Consider the following 22321-nt stretch of genomic DNA (forward strand, 5'->3'; position numbering starts at 1 on the left):
CAAAAAAGTAGTAGCTATGACATCAATGTTTTTTTTAGAGTGATTTAGAACCTTGAATTTACTTTCAAATCTTGCAAGTAAATAGCCTCATCATTATAGATCCAAATTTAGCCGTCCAAAACCCACTCTTCCATCCACAAATCCACCAACAGATGGCGCTCTCGCAACTCAACCGCTCCTATCAGTCGCCCTGGATGTTGTCTTGGAGGTGACTTTTGATTGTGTCCAGCTAATGCTGCGTTTATAACCACGTGCGATGGTGGTAATTGCCAGTTTTGAAGTCGTAAATACGAGTTGGATGCAGTCACGTGCTTTGAACTCGTTGAGAAATGCTGATTGGCTAATGGAAAACAAGCTGCGTCAACCATAAACTAAAAGCACAGCTATCATACTTGTAAAACATTTATAGTGTTCAAAATCCATATTAATAGATGCCTTTTAATAATTAATGTTTTGTTGTTGCATTTAACTGCCGAAAATGTTGATATCGAGGTAATTTCCTTAGTAGGTGACGTCAAAGTTCAGCATGTGGGAGAAGTCAGCGCTCAGTGATGATGGAGTAATTACCAGTTCGATGGCCGTTCTACTAGATTTTCCCCAGTCATATGTGGTAAATACCACCTTCCCACTTGGTTTTGAACGCAGCATAAAGAAGCAAATCCATTCTGGCTAGAGCTTCAACATTCAAGCTGATGTTTGGTCGGATCCAGAAAGTCATATCAAAACCATTAATTCATAATTTTACACAACTTTTCTTATTACAGAATCCCCGAACAGTCACTTCTAAAATGTCTTTCCAGTACCCACATGCTTACCGTGACGAGGCAGTTGTAAGTAACATGCTAACCAGCTTGTTAGCTAGCTAGCTAGTCATGCCGCTTTCAAGTGACTGGTGAGGAGCTAGCCACTTACTAGCTTGCCCGTTCTTTGTAGCCCAGTGAGCGTGCCATGTACCGGTACTTGCTAGTTAGCTAGCCCTCTATTTAGTTGGATAGCTTGAGGCTACTAAAATAACTTAGCTAGTATTTGAACAAATGCACATATCAACCGAGTTCGCAAGGTAACTATCTGTTAGCTTGTAAATTAGCTACCTCAAATGAATGAGCCAGCTAGCTAGGTTTTTGTTGGCTTTGTTTCATGTTAGATAACTAGTTAACTACTAGCCATACTTTTGCTTAGGCTGACTAGCTAGCAAGCTATCGTTACCTCTGTCATTTTAGCTTAGCTAGCTATCACATAACAGCCAGAAGCAGATGAATGATAAAAGTTGTTGGCTGACTGCTGCCGTACATTCTGGATTTCACCTGCTTGTTATTTCTTACAGGTGGATGACTACCATGGCAACAAGATTCCGGACCCGTACAGTTGGCTGGAGGACCCAGACAGCGAGAAGACACAGGTATGTCACCCCAAACACTGTGTGTATTTCAGCACCACTGGCTGAAGGAATGTTGTGGCAACGTTACCAGCACGTTTATCAGGGAGTTCTTAGTCAGTGTCAATTTGGGGACAGAAATTCACATGAAATTGAATATTAGCACCACTATCTAGGTATAAAGTTAGTTGGACACTGTGGATTGTGTGCCACTGTCAACTCCTCTCGACAATTAAGGACAAAGACCCATGACTTTATTGTCTAACAGATATGGGACAGTCAAGTCACTAACACGGCATATACCTAAAATGTCCAAACATTGCGTTGACATAGGCAACTGCAGGGTTCCCGAACTGGCAGTGATTTTATTTGCCCCCCCAAGTCTTCTGAGTAAAACAATTATATATATATATATATATATATATAAAATATTATTTTGGGGGGGACATAAAAGATGGTAAAAACACCAGCAAATCAGCTGAAAGTGATTTTAATTGAGGAAATCTGTTCCAAAGTATTCCCACACATAAAATATATATGTGATCGTATACAAATGTAAATAAGGTTTGAAATTATTATGTTTTAGTCAAATATTATATCTGTTTGTGCAACTTCCAGTCTACAAATTATTTGTAATTATGTTCCGGCCCCCGACCATCTGCTCAAGGAAAAATCAGTCTGCGCCTGAATCTAGGTGATGGTCCCTGAGCTACTGACACCATAGATCAGTTGTTCCCAAACTTTTTTGGCCCACGACCTCATTTTGATACCTGAAAATTCACATGACCCAAACATGTGAAAAAAATTATGTAATTAACAGCCAATGTTTACTTTTTTAAATTTGGCAGTCAATTGCAAAACATTCTAACAGTATTTCTGATTGTCTTCTCAACTCACCATCATATACTTTTAATGTGGGGCTATGACAGTCAATTGCAAATTAGTCTGACATAATTTCTCTTATCTCACCACCACTAAAGAGATGGTTGTGCTTGATGCATGTTGCGTCGGAGCTTCTCCAAGTCAGGGGGCCTGGTCGACAGTGCGCACCTCATCTCTCCTGTCACATCCAACCTGGATCTATATGTGTCTTTAATGCAGATGAGAGCACTGAATCAGCTTACCATGAGTTTTAATGCTCGGCGGGCGACAGCACAGTATTCCCTCTGAGTCAGGAACCAAAACTCTTCCATAGTGACCCGTGAATGCATTGTCTGCAGCATTTGACCACATGACAGCTCAATCAGCTGTTAGGTTTCACTTACCGGCATAGCAACTGAGCCAGGATCACAGTCAAATGAAGTTCGCTGATTCGGTCACTCATCTGTATATATTTTTTTGTATTTCCCATGCATGCTTGCGTTCAGTTCCCCAAATATATCTGTTACATAGGCAAGGAGACACGTTTTATTTTCATTACACAGAAAGTCAACAGTCTGTTTTTTTACATCCATTGTGAATGACAACAGTTCCTCTCTCAATTCAAAAAATCTTTCCAACCACCAAGCCTCGGTGTGAAATAGAACATTGTCGTGCTCTGATCCCATATCTTCACATACAGTAGTTTTGCGAACAGGCGTGCATGATGTAGTTTACAATCGAAGTTACCTGCTGCATAACTCCCGAGTTCTGCGCTCAGCTCTTTTGCCACCAGTTGCTTTCGGTGTATCCATTATAGCTCAGTGGGTGTATCATACAATGCTTCCATATGGCAGAGGGAGACACTTTCATAACTAGAGTGCAGAGGCCTGCCCTCTGTCCCACCATAGATGGAGCCCCATCTGTGCAAAAGCCCACTATTCGATCCCATGGCATCTGTTTTTCATCAATATAGCCATGCAGCACACTGAACAATATGTCCTTGTAGAGAGCATCCCCCGATATGTAGCGAACTAAAGTCAATGCATGGGCATCTCGGCCCTCACAGCTAACGTCCATTTGGAGAGGGGAGTTTTTGAGTTGTTCAGTCAGTTTCCTCTTGATTGCTAGCTATAGCATCAATTCTTAGTTTCACAGTGTTATCAGATAAAGGTATGGATGTGAGTTTTTGTGCCTCTGCCTCCCCACACGTTGTTTTCACCATATCAATTGCAGGCGGTAATATCAGTCTCTGCAATAGTGTGTGGTTTCATAGCCTAATGGGCTGAGCCATTCACAGTGGGAATAATTCAAGTGCAATGGTCAAGTGTGGCCTTTTCCTACTACCAAAGGGCGCTCTCTGGTTGAATTTTATATTTGAATAATTTTCATTTAGATTTGTAAGGTTAGCCACATTACAATGATTTTGAGAGACAAAGACAATATTATATATTTTCTACCAGGATTTTGGAAATTCTCCCACAACCCCATTTTCATATCAGGCGACCACTAGATTGGGAACCGCTGCCGTAGATGTTGCAACCAGCACCACCTTCTGTTAATTAGTGATCATTGCAGTGATGTTAATGTCTTGTGTTTCTTCCAAAGGCTTTTGTCAATGCTCAGAACCAGCTGACGCTGCCCTACCTGGAGCGCTGTGAGGTGCGGGACCTGTTCAAGGAGCGCATGACAGAGCTCTACGACTACCCCAAATACAGCTGCCCCTTCAAGAGGGGAAGCAGGTGAGAGAGAGAGAGGGTGAGAGAGAGAGAGAGGTTTTTACCTTTTCTTAATTTGTCTTTCTGTGATTCCTCACATCCTATCTCTTTGCCTTGTTCTCAACTGTAGTGGAGGGGGAGGTCCAAGCTTCCTCCTCATGGACCTTCTTGTCCAATGCAGCAATGAGAGAGGACTTGAGGAAAGATGAATTGAGAATGAGCCAAAATACAGCCTTCCTCTAAAGATGGAGACTGTTGTCTTTTGGAATCGTGGGTTGTTTAGTTCCTTGGCTTTGGTCTGACGCTTTATCCCCCCCCCCCAGGTATTTCCATTTCTACAACACGGGCCTCCAGAACCAGAGTGTAATGTATGTTCAGGAGAGTCTAGAGGCAGAGCCCACGGTCTTCCTGGACCCAAACACTTTCTCTGAGGACGGGACTGTCGCTTTACGAGGTGGGGGACAGAAAGATGGTCAAGCGATGCTCATTATTGTGTAGAATATTGCCTTGTTTGTAATACCGTACCGATGACTGTTTCCTTCATGACGTGTGTTTCTGACATCACGTTCTACTGTACTGAATAGCCTACAACCTACAGTAAACTGTATCACCCTTTACACTGCACTGGCCTGTTTACACATCCACCACAGTTGCTGGAAAGGACCATGTGAAAGGGAAGTAAAAATAAATAAGCAGTAGCTGCTAGTCCCTGACAATGATGTGTGTGTGTATATCAACGCGATATGAATATATTCACAATGCATTATAAATGAATATATTCATCACTATTCACAATGTAAATAATGTGAATGGTTCCTCCGACTCTCTGCTCTACTTGTGTCCCTCAGGCTATGCATTCTCAGAGGACGGCGAGTACCTGGCGTACGGCGCCAGCGCCAGCGGCTCTGACTGGGTGGAGATGCGCTTCCTGCGGGTGGAGGGGGCCGTGGCCCTAAAGGACCGGCTGGAGAGGGTCAAGTTCAGCTGCATGTCCTGGACCCATGACGGCAAGGGCCTCTTCTACAACTCCTACCCCAAGCAGGAGGGCAAGAGCGACGGTGAGGGGATGTTTGGATATTTAGAGGGGAACTAGTTTGCTCCATTTGATGTTTTAGTTAAATGTATTAATTTGTCTGTAATGAGGGGTTTTATGCTAAATCAATTAACCAGCAATTGGATCACCTTCAACCAATCAGAAAACCAAATCTTTTGATGCAGTAGTTAAACATGGTGATATTCAGTGTGGATTCCAGGCTAACTTTTCTATGGACATCCTGCTTCACTATAATGTTTTTTAACTGAGCAGCCGCTGTCCTCACCACCTCATCCTGTGTTGTGTTGATGTATCGTCTGCATCCCATCCTTCCTTCCTGACATCTGTCAGGTTCCTCTCATCACCACAAGGGGGCAGACATATTAGATGGACACCTCTGTACTGTCTCTCTCCTCGTCCTCTAGGCACTGAGACGTCCACCAACCTGCACCAGAAGCTCTACTTCCACGTATTGGGGACCCCCCAGTCCCAGGACTGCCTGTGTGCCGAGTTCCCCGACCACCCCAAGTGGATGAGTGGGGTGGAGGTGCGCTGCTAGTCACTCACTATACTGTCCCATATCTACATTTACATTTACATTTTAGTCATTTAGCAGACGCTCTTATCCAGAGCGACTTACAGTTAGGGAATACATATTTTTTTTATACTGGCCCCCCGTGGGAATCGAACCCACAACCCTGGCGTTGCAAACGCCATGCTCTATCAACTGAGCTACATCCCTGCCGGCCATTCCCTCCCCTACCCTGGACGACGCTGGGCCAATTGTGCGCCGCCCATGATTCTCCCGGTCGCGGCCGGCGGCGACAGAGCCTGGATATCTCTTAGACAATACAGAAACGGTTCTTACCTTTTAGTCCTAGTACCCTTTTGAGGAGACACTCTGCATCCTAATATCTATCGTTCTCCTGAAGTGTGTACTCGTGAGTGAGTTTCCACCATCTGTGTTACACCAGTCCTTTCCATTTATATCCATAGAGGGAAGTGGACAGCACAGAATCTGAGTTGTAGTGCTTGTCTTGTTATTTCTCTGGTATTTAGAATCCTGATAGTGTCATAATGCCTCTAGTTAACAGTGTAGATTTCTGGTTGATTAGCGGTAGCCGCACACTGTTGTTGTATTAGCATTCTGACAGGTGTGTGTGTCCGTGTGCGGTCTCTCTCCAGGTGTCAGATGACGGGCGCTACGTACTGCTGTCCATCAGGGAGGGCTGTGACCCGGTCAACCGGCTTTGGTACTGTGACCTTCAAACCACCCCTCAGGGTATCACAGGTACCGTGCTCACCACAACCTAATCAGATCAGTCTTTCTCTTTAGTCTCCTTAACTCAGAATCACCATGCACTGCCCAGCCACCATATTTGTTGTAGGCCATAGGCTTTGACTTGATGTGTTATCAAGAACACCCACTATAGTTTGTGAATGTCTTGTATTGTGAATGTCTGGTGAAAATCTTGTGTTATGAATGTCTGGTGAAGGTCTTGTGTTGTGAATGTCTTGGTTGGCCCTCCCCATGTGTTGCCTTACTAGTTTTTGTTTAGTTGATTGTAGCTTAGTTGAAGATGCCAAATTATCTCTCTCCCCTCCAGGCCTGTTGCCGTGGGTGAAGCTGATAGATAACTTTGACGCGGAGTACGAGTACGTGACCAACGAGGGCACGGTGTTCACCTTCAAGACCAACCTGGAGGCCCCACGCTACCGCCTCATCAACATCGACTTCGCCCAGCCCGCCCAGGCCAACTGGAAGGAGCTCATCCCCCAGCACGACAAGGACGTCATCGGTAGGTCACAGACAGAATGAAAGGAGAAGGGTTTACCAACATAGCACGCAAACCTTATAGCGGGACAAAAAGAAGATCCACTAAAGTGGAAAAAGTCAGTTCCACTGTTTGCTGCTCTGAATAAGTGATCTTTTAGTATTGCTACAGGACACTGAAAATATTTGGCGTGGGTCCCCAGATCCTCAAAAAGTTATACAGCTGCGCCATCGAGAGCAACCTGACCGGTTGCAACACCGCCTGGTATGGCAACTGCTTGGCATCCGACCTTAAGGCGTTACAGAGGGTAGTGCGTACAGCCCAGTACATCACTGGGGCCAAGCTTCCTGCCATCCAGGACCTAAATACTAGGTGGTGTCAGAGGAAGGCCCAAAAAATTGTCAGTGAACCAAGTCATAGACTTTTCTCTCTGCTACGCACGGCAAGCGGTACCGGAGCGCCAAGTATAGGTCCAAAAGGCTCCTTAAGAGCTTCTACCCCCAAGCCATTAGACTGCTGAACAATTAATCAAATGGCCACCCGGACTATTTACATTGACCCCCCCCCCCCCTTTTGTTTTTACATTGCTGCTACTCGCAGTTTATTATCTATGCATAGTCACTTTACCCCTATGTACAAACTACCTTGACTAACCTGTACCCCCTCACATTGACTCGGTACCGGTACCCCCTGTATATAGCCTCGTTATTGTTATTTTATTGTGTTACTTTTTATTGTATTTTTTACTTTAGTCTATTTAGTAAATATTTTATTAACTCTATTTTCTTAAAACTACATTGTTGGTTAAGGGCTTGTAAGTAAGCATTTCACGGTAAGGTTTCACCTGTTGTATTCGCTGCATGTGACAAATAAAATTTGATTTTGATTTGAAATAGGTAGGTTTTCACCAAAATATCACTTTTTGGCAGTAGCAGCAAACAGTGAAGACATGCAGTGCCTTCAGAAAGTATTCATACCCCTTGACTTATTCCACATTTTGTTGTTACAGCCTGAATTCAAATTGATTTTCTTACCCATCTACACACAATACCCCATAATGACAAAGTGAAAACATGTTTTTTTTTTTCTTTGCTAATTTATCAAAAATGAAATACAGAAATATCTCATTGACATAAATATTCACACCCCTTTGCTATGCACTCCAAATTAATCTCAGGTGCATCCAATTTCCTTTGATCACCCTCCAAATGTCACTACAACTTGATTGTAGTCCACCTGTGGCCAATTCAAATGTTTGGACATGATTTAGAAAGAAAAACACCTGTCTATATAAAGTCCCACAGTTGACAGTGCATGTCAGAGCAGAAACTATCCCATGAAGTCTAAGGAACTGTCTGTTGATATCTGAGATAGAATTGTGATGAGGGAAGGATATAAAACCATTTCTAGAGTGTTGAACGGTGATCTCCATCATTGGGAAATTGAAAAAATATGGAACTACCCAGACTGCCTAGAGCTGGCCGTCCGACCAAACTGAGCAACCAGGCAAGAAGGACCTTGGTCAGGGAGGTGACCAAGAACCCAATGATCACTCTAATGGAACTACAGAGTTCCTTGGCTGAGATGGGAGAACCTGCCAGAAGGATAACACTCTCTACAGCACTTCACCAATCTGGGCTTTATGGGAGAGTGACCAGACGGAAGCCACTCCTGAGAAAAAGGCACACGACAGCACTCCTGGAGTTTGCAAAATGGCACGTGAAAGACTCTGAATGAGAGCATAAGGCAAAACATTCTAAGGCAAAACAGTCTAAAGGGATACAAATGTAACAATTTGGCCTGAATGCAAGTGCGATGTCTGGAGGGCAACAGGCACAGCTCATCACCTGTCTAACACCATCCCTACCGTGAAGCATGGGGGTGAATGGAGCCTAATACAGGCAAGTCCTTGATGAGAACCTGCTTCAGAGTGCAAATGACCTTAGACTGGGGCAAAGATTTACGTTCCAATGGGACAATGACCCCAAGCATACAGCTAAAGCAACGCTGGAATGGCTTCAGAACAAGAATGTGAAAGTCCTTGAGTGGCCCAGCCAAAGCCCAGACTTGAATCCCATTAAATCTGTGGAAAGACTTCAAGATTGCTGTTCACCGTTGCTCCCCATCTAACTTAACAGAGCTAGAAAAAATCTGCAAGGAAGAAGGGGAGAAAATCCCCAAATCCAGATGTGCAAAGCTGATACAGACACCTTAGATGACTCAAAGCTGTAATCGCCATGGGCCTCCCGAGTGGGTTCGATCCCATGCTGTGTCACAACCGGCTGTGACCGGGAGTCCCATAGGGCGGCGCACAATTGGTCCAGTGTCGTCCGGGTTAGGGGAGGGTTTGGCCGGGGGAGCTTTACTTGGCTCATCGCGCTCTAGCGACTCCTTGTGGCTGGCCGGGCACCTGCAAGCTGACTTCGGTCATCAGTTGAACAGTGTTGGGTTTCCTCCGACACATTGGTGCGGCTGGCTTCCGGGTTAAGCGAGCGGGTGTTAAGAAGCGCGGCTTGTTGGGTCATGTTTCGGAGGAAGCATGACTCAACCTTTTGCCTCTCCCGAGCCCGTTGGGGAGTTGCAGCGATGAGACAAGATCGCAATTGGATATCACAAAATTGGGGTGAAAAAGAGGGTAAAATTACAAACACAAAAAAAAAACTGTACTTGCCTCCAAAGGTGCTTCTACAATGTATTGACTCAGGGGTGTGAATACTTATGTAAATGAGATATTTCTGGATTTCATTTTCTAACATTTCTAAAAATATGTTTTCACCTTGTCATTATGGGGTATTGTGTGTGTGTATATAAGGGTGAGATTTGGATTGAATCCCTTTTGAATTCAGGCTGTAACGCAACGAAATGTGGAATAAGTCAAGGGATATGAATACTTTCTGAAGGCACTGTAACTTTTTTTACTGTTGGTTTGGAGCAGGTCCTTAAAAAAGAACAACCGCCATATACTGTCTACGAATACTCTTGTCTAGGTGATCATGGTTTTAAAACGTTTAGATTGTTTGACTAACCCCCGTCTTGCGCTCTCTCCCCCCCCTCCCCCCTCTCTCTAGTGTTTGCCACCTGTACTTCCTCCAGTCTCCTCTTTGTGTGTTTCCTGCACGACGTGAAGAACGTGCTGAAGATGTACCGTCTGAGCTCGGGGGACGAGCTCAGGACCTTCCCTCTGGACGTGGGCTCTGTGGTGGGCTTTACCGGACGCAAGAGAGACTCTGAGATCTTTTATTACTTTACCTCCTTTCTGTCGCCAGGTATCAGACAGACATGTCGAATCAGAGCACACACACGTAATGAATTAGAGACAGACAGTCGGACACACACACACTGTGGTGGGCTTCACCGGACGGAAAAGGGAATTAGAGAGAGACGTGGATGCACGAAGGCTGGCATGTACACTCATGCATGCACCAGTGCACACACACACTCTCAGGGATGTTCTACTGCTTCACCTCTTTCCCACCTCCAGATATCACACACACTCTCAGGGATGTTCTACTGCTTCACCTCTTTCCCACCTCCAGATATCACACACACACTCTCAGGGATGTTCTACTGCTTCACCTCTTTCCCACCTCCAGATATCACACACACTCTCAGGGATGTTCTACTGCTTCACCTCTTTCCCACCTCCAGATATCACACACATACGTAAGCTAAGACACGCACTTCTTAGCTCATGCTGTCAGACAGTCTCATACAGGTTCTTCCAGGAGTCTGTATGGATCTTCTGTCGTACTGCGGTGAAACAGTGTTAAGTCAATTACCTGTCCTCTTCTCCCTCTCTTTGTCCAGCCATCATCTACCACTGTGACCTGACCAAGGAGCCCCTGCAGCCCCACGTGTTCCGCGAGGTCACCGTCAAAGGCTTTGACCCCTCCGACTACCAAACCACTCAGGTAAGATACCTACAATATTACAAGTACATTTAAGCCGTGTTCACATTGGCAGTTTGAAGTGACTCAAAAAAAATATATATATGCATATCCGATTTAAAATCTGTTATTTTTTCCTGCATTCTGAACAGCCAAAAAGCACATGGAATCAGATATTTCAAGCCACATTTCAAACCACCTTTGTAGTCAGATACAAATCTGATTCCTGGTAATGCGACTTGTCTGAACGGTCAAATCGAATTGATTTGCCCTCGAGTGGTTTTTAGACTGTTATTCAGCATATCTTCTTTCTTACTGGCTACCCCGTTGACAGTTTTCTTTCTTACTGGCTACCCCGTTGACAGTTTTCTTTCTTACTGGCTACCCCGTTGACAGTTTTCTTTCTTACTGGCTACCCCGTTGACAGTTTTCTTTCTTACTGGCTACCCCGTTGACAGTTTTCTTTCTTACTGGCTACCCCGTTGACAGTTTTCTTTCTTACTGGCTACCCCGTTGACAGTTTTCTTTCTTACTGGCTACCCCGTTGACAGTTTGACAAGAACATGTGGTAGCCAACTAGCTTGTTAATTGTTTACCAACAAATTAGTGAACACTTTAGAAAGCTAAACAGCTACCTAGCTACAGTGAGGGGAAAAAAGTAATAATAATAATAATATGCCATTTAGCAGACGCTTTTATCCAAAGCGACTTACAGTCATGCGTGCATACATTTTTTTTTGTGTATGGGTATTTGATCCCCTGCTGATTTTGTACGTTTGCCCACTGACAAAGACATGATCAGTCTATAATTTTAATGGTAGGTTTATTTGAACAGTGAGAGACAGAATAACAACAACAAAAATCAAGAAAAACGCATGTCAAAAATGTTATAAATTGATTTGCATTTTAATGAGGGAAATAAGTATTTGACCCCTCTGCAAAACATGACTTAGTACTTGGTGGCAAAACCCTTGTTGGCAATCACAGAGGTCAGACGTTTCTTGTAGTTGGCCACCAGGTTTGCACTTTTCTCAGGAGGGATTTTGTCCCACTGTGCTTCTTCTTGAGCCACTCATTTGTTGCCTTAGCCGTGTGTTTTGGGTCATTGTCATGCTGGAATACCCATCCACGACCCATTTTCAATGCCCTGGCTGAGGGAAGGAGGTTCTCACCCAATATTTGACGGTGCATGGGCCCGTCCATCGTCCCTTTGATGCGGTGAAGTTGTCCTGTCCCCTTAGCAGAAAAACACCCCCAAAGCATAATGTTTCCACCTCCATGTTTGACGGTGGGGGTGGTGTTCTTGGGGTCATAGGCAGCATTCCTCCTCCTCCAAACACGGCGAGTTGAGCTCCATTTTGGTCTCATCTGACCACAACACTTTCACCCAGTTCTCCTCTGAATCATTCAGATGTTCATTGGCAAACTTGAGACGGGCATGTATATGTGCTTTCTTGAGCAGGGGGACCTTGCGGGCGCTGCAGGATTTCAGTCCTTCACAGCGTAGTGTGTTACTAATTGTTTTCTTGGTGACTATGGTCCCAGCGGCCTTGAGATCATTGACAAGATCCTCCCGTTTAGTTCTGGGCTGATTCCTCACCGTTCTCATGATCATTGCAACTCCATGAGGTGAGATCTTGCATGGAGCCCCAGGCCGAGGGAGATTGACAGTCCTTTTGTGTTTCTTCCATTTGCGAATAATCGCACCAACTGTTGTCACCTTCTCACCAAGCTGCTTGGCGATGGTCTTGTAGGCCATTCCAGCCTTGTATATGTCTACAATCTTGTCCCTGACATCCTTGGAGAGCTCTTTGGTCTTGGCTATGGTGGAGAGTTTGGAATCTGATTGATTGATTGCTTCTGTGGACAGGTGTCTTTTATACAGGTAACAAGCTGAGATTAGGAGCACTCCCTTTAAGAGTGTGCTCCTAATCTCAGCTCGTTACCTGTATAAAAGACACCTGGGAGCCAGAAATCTTTCTATTTCCCTCATTAAAATGCAAATCAATTTATAACATTTTTGACATGTGTTTTTCTGTCTCTCACTGTTCAAATAAACCTACCATTAAAATTATAGACTGATAATTTCTTTGTCAGTGGGCAAACGTACAAAATCAGTGGGCAAACATACTTTTTTCCCTCACTGTAGCTAGTTGACTGCTGTGGCTAGCCAAAAGTAACTTGTTTTAAAAGTTGGATCATTTTATCCTTTTGAGGCTTTTAAATGGTTTTTACACTATGATTTTGAACATTTTAAAGCTACTGGGAAACGTCCATTGCAGGCATTGTTGTCATAACTTCTGAGTGATAGGAACCATGAGCACCACCACCAATCAGCCTACACCACTGCGCGCACACCTGCCATTACTATGACAACTAGCGTAGCCAAGTCAGCAAATGACTGCTACCTGAACACACGCATCTGATTTGGTCACTTGTAACTTGCTATTTAGACAGTATTCCAAAACGGATTTGAGAAACAAAACTGATTTGAGCATTAAGGTCTGCAGTGTGAACAGGGCTTTAGACCATTCAGTAGGATATATACTGAGTGTACAAGACATTAAGAACACCTTCAAATAATTTGTTCTTATGTATAGTTTTATCTTCTGTTAGTCAGCATCTCTCCTAAAAGGTCTTCTTTATTTAGATGATTGTCTATACAGAATTGACTGATGCCTTGTATGTGTGTTTTCACACCAACAAACCCCTGTCTATGTATCTGTGTCCAGGTATTCTACCCCAGTAAGGACGGTACAGAGATCCCCATGTTCATCATCCATAAGAAGGGCCTGAAGCTGGACGGCTCTCACCCTGCCTTCCTCTATGGCTACGGAGGGTTCAACATCTCCATCACCCCCAGCTACAGGTACAGCCACCAAGTCACACCCCCGGCTACAGGTACAACCACCAAGTCACACCCCCAGCTACAGGTACAGCCACCAAGTCACACCCCCGGCTACAGGTACAGCCACCAAGTCACACCTCCGGCTACAGGTACAGCCACCAAGTCACACCCCCAGCTACAGGTACAGCCACCAAGTCACACCCCCAGCTACAGGTACAGCCACCAAGTCACACCCCCAGCTACAGGTACAGCCACCAAGTCACACCCCCAGCTACAGGTACAGCCACCAAGTCACACCCCCAGCTACAGGTACAACCACCAAGTCACACCCCCAGCTACAGGTACAGCCACCAAGTCACACCCCAGCTACAGGTACAGCCACCAAGTCACACCCCCAGCTACAGGTACAACCACCAAGTCACACCCCCCAGCTACAGGTACAGCCACCAAGTCACACCCCCAGCTACAGGTACAGCCAGCAAGTCACACCCCCAGCTACAGGTACAGCCAGCAAGTCACACCCCCAGCTACAGGTACAGCCACCAAGTCACACCCCAGCTACAGGTACAGCCACCAAGTCACACCCCCAGCTACAGGTACAGCCACCAAGTCACACCCCCAGCTACAGGTACAACCACCAAGTCACACCCCCAGCTACAGGTACAGCCACCAAGTCACACCCCCAGCTACAGGTACAGCCACCAAGTCACACCCCCAGCTACAGGTACAACCACCAAGTCACACCCCCAGCTACAGGTACAGCCACCAAGTCACACCCCCAGCTACAGGTACAGCCAGCAAGTCACACCCCCAGCTACAGGTACAGCCACCAAGTCACACCCCCAGCTACAGGTACAGCCACCAAGTCACACCCCCAGCTACAGGTGCAGCCACCAAGTCACACCGCCAGCTACAGGTACAACCACCAAGTCACACCCCCAGCTACAGGTACAGCCACCAAGTCACACCCCCAGCTACAGGTACAGCCACCAAGTCACACCCCCAGCTACAGGTACAACCACCAAGTCACACCCCCAGCTACAGGTACAGCCACCAAGTCACACCCCCAGCTACAGGTACAGCCAGCAAGTCACACCCCCAGCTACAGGTACAGCCACCAAGTCACACCCCCGGCTACAGGTACAACCACCAAGTCACACCCCCGGCTACAGGTACAGCCACCAAGTCACACCCCCAGCTACAGGTACAGCCACCAAGTCACACCCCCAGCTACAGGTACAACCACCAAGTCACACCCCCAGCTACAGGTACAACCACCAAGTCACACCCCCAGCTACAGGTACAGCCACCAAGTCACACCCCCCAGCTACAGGTACAGCCAGCAAGTCACACCCCCAGCTACAGGTACAGCCACCAAGTCACACCTCCAGCTACAGGTACAGCCACCAAGTCACACCCCCAGCTACAGGTACAACCAGCAAGTCACACCCCCAGCTACAGGTACAGCCACCAAGTCACACCCCCAGCTACAGGTACAGCCACCAAGTCACACCCCCAGCTACAGGTACAGCCACCAAGTCACACCTCCAGCTACAGGTACAGCCACCAAGTCACACCCCCAGCTACAGGTACAGCCACCAAGTCACACCCCCAGCTACAGGTACAGCCACCAAGTCACACCCCCAGCTACAGGTACAGCCACCAAGTCACACCTCCAGCTACAGGTACAGCCACCAAGTCACACCCCCAGCTACAGGTACAGCCACCAAGTCACACCTCCAGCTACAGGTACAGCCACCAAGTCACACCCCCAGCTACAGGTACAGCCACCAAGTCACACCCCCAGCTACAGGTACAGCCACCAAGTCACACTGGATCTATCATTCAGTTGCTACATGTAATAATGTTCTTTTGATTTCCTCATGAAATTGTGCTCCTTTACTACTGTATATTATCTCACACAGCGGCCTCCGGAATTATTAGGACAGTGAATCATTTGTTCTTCTTTTGGCTCTGTACTCCAGCACTTTGCATTTGAAATTATACAATGATTATGAGGTTAAAGTGCAGACTGTCAGCTTTAATTTGAGGGTATTTTCATCCATATCGGGTGAACCGTTTAAAAATTGCAGCATTTGTTGTACCCTGTCCCCCCATTTCAGGGGACCAAAAGTATTGCGACAAATTCACTTATGTATTAAAGTAGTCAAGTTTAGTATTTTGATCCTATATTCCTAGCACGCAATCATTACATCAAACTTGTGACTCTACAAATTTGTTGAATGCATTTGCTGTTTGTTTAGGTTGTGTTTCAGATTATTTTGTGCCCAATAGAAATGAATGGTAAAAAATGTATTGTGTCACTTTTATTGTAAATAAGAATAGAATATGTTTCTAAACACTTCAACATTAATGTGGATGCTACCATGATTACAGATAGTCCTGAATGAATCGTGAATAATAATGAGTGAGAAAGTTACAGACACACAAATATCATATAGCCAAAACAACAACAACATGTGTCACTGTCCCAATATGTTTTGGAGCTCACTCTATCTCTCTCTCTGTCTTTCTCTCTGTCTTTTTATTTTACCTTTATTTAACTAGGCAAGTCAGTTAAGAACAAATTATTATTTACAATGACGGCCTACACCGGCCAAACCCGGACGACGCTGGGCCAATTGTGCGCCGCCCTATGGGACTCCCAATCACGGCCGGTTGTGATACAGCCTGGAATCTAACCAGGGGGTCTGTAGTGACGCCTCAAGCACTGAGATGCAGTGCCTTAGACCACTGCACCATTTTTCTCTCTCAAATATCATACCCACAAGACATGCCAACCTCACAAGCTTTATGGAATCTTTGCGTGCTAGGAATATGGGACCAAATGCTAACTTTTGACTACTTTAAAACACAAGTGAATTTGTCCCAATACTTTTGGTCCCCTAAAATGGGGGGGAACTATGTACAAAAAGTGCTGTAATTTCTAAACAGTTCACCTGATATGGATGGAAATACCCTAAAATAAAGCGGACAGTCTGCACTTTAACCTCATAGTCATTGTATCATTTCAAATCCAAAGTGCTGGAGTACAGAGCAAGAAAAAATAAAAATGCTTCACTGTCCCAATAATTACGGAGGCCACTGTATATAATTGACATTTAGGGCTATTTAAGATAACATTTGCAGGCACCATTTTAAATGACTATCTTGTCTTGGCCCTTCTACATGATGCTTTGTATCTACCTGGACTTGTTTAGACTGAGTAAAAGAAGTAAGGTGATGTTCCGACCGAGTAAAGGAAGTAAGGTGATGTTCCGACAGAGTAAAGGAAGTAAGGTGATGTTTAGACCGAGTAAAGGAAGTAAGGTGATGTTCCGACAGAGTAAAGGAAGTAAGGTGATGTTTAGACAGAGTAAAGGAAGTAAGGTGATGTTCCGACAGAGTAAAGGAAGTAAGGTGATGTTCCGACAGAGTAAAGGAAGTAAGGTGATGTTCCGACAGAGTAAAGGAAGTAAGGTGATGTTCCGACAGAGTAAAGGAAGGAAGGTGATGTTCCGACAGAGTAAAGGAAGTAAGGTGATGTTCCGACAGAGTAAAGGAAGTAAGGTGATGTTCCGACAGAGTAAAGGAAGTAAGGTGATGTTCCAACAGAGTAAAGGAAGTAAGGTGATGTTCCGACAGAGTAAAGGAAGTAAGGTGATGTTCCGACAGAGTAAAGGAAGTAAGGTGATGTTCCGACAGAGTAAAGGAAGTAAGGTGATGTTCCGACAGAGTAAAGGAAGTAAGGTGATGTTTAGACAGAGTAAAGGAAGTAAGGTGATGTTCCGACAGAGTAAAGGAAGTAAGGTGATGTTCCGACCGAGTAAAGGAAGTAAGGTGAAGTTAAATGTTGTTTCCCAGTGTATCACGGCTGATCTTTGTCCGACACATGGGAGGAGTCCTGGCTGTGTCCAACATCAGAGGAGGGGGGGAGTATGGAGAGACCTGGCACAAAGGTAACACACACACACACAACCCCTCTCAACTCAATTCCCTCTGTGTGTTTTGTACACTTCTACACACACACTCACCAATTGATCTTCCTCTGTGTGTGTTTCTCCAGCGGGCATGTTGGCCAACAAGCAAAATTGCTTCACAGACTTCCAGTGTGCAGCAGAGTACCTCATCAAGGAGGGCTACTCGTCCCCCTCCAAACTCACCATCAACGGAGGCTCCAACGGGGGCCTGCTTGTAGGTACGTTGTGCAGTGACATCACTTTTGCTTGTTGATGCTTTTAGTCATTGACCTTAAAACCAACCCTGGCACTTCTAACAGTTAGGTTGATCTGAATGTCTCTGTACATATAGAGGGTTTGTTTTCTCTCTGCCTTTGTGTGTCTCTGATTCAGAGGGGTTGGGGTTAAATGTGGAAGACACATTTCAGTTGTACAATTGACTAGGTATCCTCCTTTCCCTGTGTGTGTGTGTGTGTGCGCATCTTTTCACCTGTGTGTGTGTATATCTGTCCCGCCCTCTGCCCCCCCCCAGCGGCGTGTGTGAACCAGCGGCCAGAGCTGTTTGGCTGTGCCGTGGCCCAGGTGGGCGTCATGGACATGCTCAAGTTCCACAAGTTCACCATCGGCCACGCCTGGACCACTGACTTCGGCTGCTGTGAGGTCAAGGAGCAGTTTGACTGGCTCATCAAGTGGGTGCTAGTGCTACTCTTCCCTAAGCCTAGCCTGGTAAAAGATCAGTTTAGCTTTGTAGCCAACTTCTATGGTGGTTGTCATGCCAGTAACCATAGGGGTTCGCAACACAGCACAAACAGATCTGGAACCAGGCTACAGTTGGCCTGTTTGTGATATTAACATTCATCTTTCAGGATTCCAGGCCAGCGTCAAATGCATGTTAAGTTCTTTCCAATGCTTGCGCTGGCTTGTTATAGTTTGCCTGGTACAATGGAACCAATAGAGTAATCCCAAAAGTGTAAACGCCAAGTCAAGTGCAGCTATTTGACATCTATTAGCCCCATGTTTGGTGTATTATATAGTCCGGCAGTCCCCCCAAAAATAACTCTGCACACGATAGTTTTACCGATCATTGATGAAGCTCATCCCTGTATACCGTATTTTCCGCACTATAAGGCGCACCGGAGTATAAGCCGCAGCAGCTAAATTGAATGATATTGAATGATGTGTACATATATAAGCCGCACTGGACTATAAGCCGCAGGTGTTTTAATGTTTAATTACCATATGTAAGGGTTCGTGCACAGAGGGGATTGTCGGGAAAGAGACAAACTGTCTCGCTCTCGTAATGTCTGTCTGTCTTGCTCTCGTTCTGTCTCTCGTTCTGTCTCTCGTACCACTCTCGGTTCCACTTTTACTTTTGCGCGCTACCTGTCTCACTCTTTTCCGGCCTCCAGCTTTTCCTGCTGGAGCCCGCCGCTAAAGGTGGGGGCGCGGACCGGTCATAGAGCCCATAGAGTTAAAGTTGGTGGACTGTAACCTGTAAAATCCATAGATTTAGGAGGTCTTCTAGTGGCCGTTAGCTGTAAAAATCCATAGATTAGCCGCACCGTTATATAAGCCGCAGGGTCGAAAAATGGGAAAAAAGGCGCGGCTTATAGTCAGAAAATTACGGTAAATCTGTCAATGATGAAGATCATCCCTGTATAAATCTGTCATTGATGAAGATCATCCCTGTATAAATCTGTCAATGATGAAAATCATCCCTGTATAAATCTGTCATTGATGAAGATCATCCCTGTATAAATCTCCTCCTCTCCCTCCAGGTACTCCCCGCTCCACAACATCCGCGTGCCCGAGGGTGAGGGCATCCAGTACCCCGCTGTCCTCCTCCTCACGGGTGACCACGATGACCGCGTGGTCCCCCTGCACTCCCTAAAGTACATTGCCACGCTGCAGCACGTGGTGGGCCGCTGGGCCGGCCAGAGCAATCCGCTGTTCATCCACGTGGACACTAAGTCGGGCCACGGCGCCGGCAAGCCCACCAGCAAGGTCATCCAGGAGGTGGCCGACACGTACGCCTTCATCGCCCGCTGCCTCAGCCTCTCCTGGGTCAAATGAGGAGGAGGGGAGGGGGTGGTTCCCTGGAAGTCTGTTTCTATGGGAAGTGTCTCTATTGGTGTCTTGGAAGTTTCCTGGTCGTTCTCTTTAGTATTGATCACTAATCTGTTTTTCCGCTCTTCTCCTTCCCTCTTCCTCATCATCGCTTGGTGCTCATCTGCTATGGACTGACTCATTTGTTCCTGAGCAGTAATCAATCTCTTCCTACCTGTTTGTCTGGCCTGTTTCTCCTTCACGCTCCCCTTCTCTCTTTTTCACTCTCAGATATGTATAAACCACCCCTCTCTCTCTCTTCCTGGTTCTCCCTTCCCTGTGTAGGCCTGTTTTGGACTGCTGGACTATAGAGTTACCCTGTCTCCACCAGCCCCAGGATTTACCCCCTGTCTCCACCCCTCACCTGACTCCCCCACCAAACCCCTCTACCCCCCATGGTCCAGCCCCAGCACGTACCCCCTGTCTCCACCCCTCACCTGACTCCCCCACCAAACCCCTCTACCCCCATGGTCCAGCCCCAGCACGTACCCCCTGTCTCCACCCCTCACCTGACTCCCCCACCAAACCCCTCTACCCCCCATGGTCCAGCCCCAGCACGTACCCCCTGTCTCCACCCCTCACCTGACTCCCCCACCAAACCCCTCTACCCCCCATGGTCCAGCCCCAGCACGTACCCCCTGTCTCCACCCCTCACCTGACTCCCCCCACCAAACCCCTCTACCCCCATGGTCCAGCCCCAGCACGTACCCCCTGTCTCCACCCCTCACCTGACTCCCCCACCAAACCCCTCTACCCCCCCATGGTCCAGCCCCAGCACGTACCCCTGTCTCCACCCCTCACCTGACTCCCCCACCAAACCCCTCTACCCCCCATGGTCCAGCCCCAGCACGTACCCCCTGTCTCCACCCCCTCACCTGACTCCCCCACCAAACCCCTCTACCCCCATGGTCCAGCCCCAGCACGTACCCCCTGTCTCCACCCCTCACCTGACTCCCCCACCAAACCCCTCTACCCCCCATGGTCCAGCCCCAGCACGTACCCCCCTGTCTCCACCCCTCACCTGACTCCCCCACCAAACCCCTCTACCCCCCATGGTCCAGCCCCAGCACGTACCCCCTGTCTTCACCCCTCACCTGACTCCCCCACCAAACCCCTCTACCCCCATGGTCCAGCCCCAGCACGTACCCCCTGTCTCCACCCCTCACCTGACTCCCCCACCAAACCCCTCTAGGGCTGGGCGATATGGCCTAAAATTCTTATCTCCATTTTTTTCGAACTTATCGGCAATTCACAATATATGTCTCGATAAAAAATTACAAAATCTCTAAATAAGCTTTGTTGTACAATTAAAGGTAAAATACACTGCATTTAAAACAGTCAGCAATAATCTAATGAATACAGAGCTTGTGAAATTATACCTAGGCTGAATATATGCCTTCCACAACTATAAGACCCACTAATAATTTAATTAGTTTATCAAAATAGTTGTACCTGCTTTTTTTTGCAATAATCCATGATCTGGCTTTCAGGTCTGTCTATAAAAATGCCCTTTTTGTTACAACTTTACCAGAACCATGCATAATGCACTTTCACTAATAATGTAGCAGGCATTATAGAAGATTAACACCTGTCTCATAAACAATCTCAAGCACAAGCCCACGTGCTAGTGAGTAGCCAGCTAATATTTATATTTCCAGTTCAGCCAACTTGGATCTGGGTATAATTTCACAAGCTCTGAATTCAGCTAACAAGGCAAAACAGTTGAATTGTTATGAACACAACCTGTCAGTCTCCAACTGTTTGAACAGCATGCTAGCCTGTCCACGTTGTTCAGATGTTGAAATCAAGTGGCCTACCTTATTTCTCAGAATAAGAACTAGTTGCCAATACCTTTATATAATTGTTTTATGCTTATTGCACATTTATAAAACACAGACTAAAAAGCTAGTATAACAATCTTTATTTGACTAAAATGCTGCTAGCGATACTTGGTACCGTAACGCTCGCAACGAACTGAGCATACATTTTCCAGATGAATGTTCATTGGTACATCCATTTTTGTCATGTCTGCTCTGCTCGAAATTTGAGGAGTTGAAACATATACAGGGTATGGTTCGAAAGGTTAACAACAACTCTGTTACAGTAAGATAATGTCTCCATGTGTTTCGGTGTCCATATGACCGATTCTGTTGGACCAAACCTCAAATGCAAATAGCGAGTTGAAACCGCTTGTCTGAGAGGAAGAAGTGATCTCATCTTTTTTTGTGTGCTATGGGCTGGGGCTTGGGAGAAAGGCAAAACGAGAGGTGTCACTCTCGCCAACATCTGTCCAAAATAATCCCTATGCGCTTATTTTTAACCTAAGCTTGTCGCCTGCCTTCCCCCCTTTGGGACAACGACTCCCATTGTTAGGGCGGAGACATGAGCAAGCCCCAGGACTTACCCCCCCGTCTCCACCCCTCACCTCTCTGGCACCAGACTCTCCCCCCATGGGCTAGCCCCAGGACTTACCCCCCGTCTCCACCCCTCACCATTCTAGCCCCAGACTCTCCCCCCATGGGCTAGCCCCAGGACTTACCCCCCCGTCTCCACCCCTCACCTCTTTGGCCCCAGACTCTCCCCCCCATGGGCTAGCCCCAGGACTTACCCCCCGTCTCCACCCCTCACCATTCTAGCCCCAGACTCTCCCCCCATGGGCTAGCCCCAGGACTTACCCCCCGTCCCCACCCCTCACCATTCTGGCCCCAGACTCTCCCCCCCATGGGCTAGCCCCAGGACTTACCCCCGTCTCCACCCCTCAC

The 22321-nt window shown here is 46.6% G+C and overlaps 1 protein-coding gene across 2 annotated transcripts; it reads left to right on the forward strand.

Annotated features, from left to right (window-relative positions):
• Positions 1–659: 659 nt before the first annotated feature.
• Positions 660–19960, forward strand: LOC121552699 (prolyl endopeptidase). Of its 2 annotated transcripts, XM_041865707.2 has the most exons (15): positions 660–830; positions 1325–1399; positions 3842–3975; positions 4275–4405; positions 4800–5009; positions 5410–5531; positions 6170–6275; positions 6592–6783; positions 9828–10025; positions 10567–10670; positions 13379–13515; positions 17359–17453; positions 17561–17692; positions 17986–18142; positions 19232–19960. In XM_041865707.2, the coding sequence occupies exons 1-15, from the start codon at positions 693–695 to the stop codon at positions 19524–19526; spliced, it is 2226 nt and encodes a 741-aa protein (XP_041721641.1). In that variant the 5' UTR covers positions 660–692; the 3' UTR covers positions 19527–19960. The 2 variants fall into 2 exon arrangements, with proteins under 2 accessions (XP_041721641.1, XP_045067298.1); XM_045211363.1 differs by lacking the exons at positions 660–830; positions 1325–1399 and having other exon boundaries at positions 3906–3991.
• The last annotated feature ends 2361 nt before the right edge of the window (positions 19961–22321 follow it).

The sequence above is a fragment of the Coregonus clupeaformis genome, chromosome 36 (genome assembly GCF_020615455.1).
Source record: "Coregonus clupeaformis isolate EN_2021a chromosome 36, ASM2061545v1, whole genome shotgun sequence".
Lineage (NCBI taxonomy): Eukaryota > Metazoa > Chordata > Actinopteri > Salmoniformes > Salmonidae > Coregonus > Coregonus clupeaformis.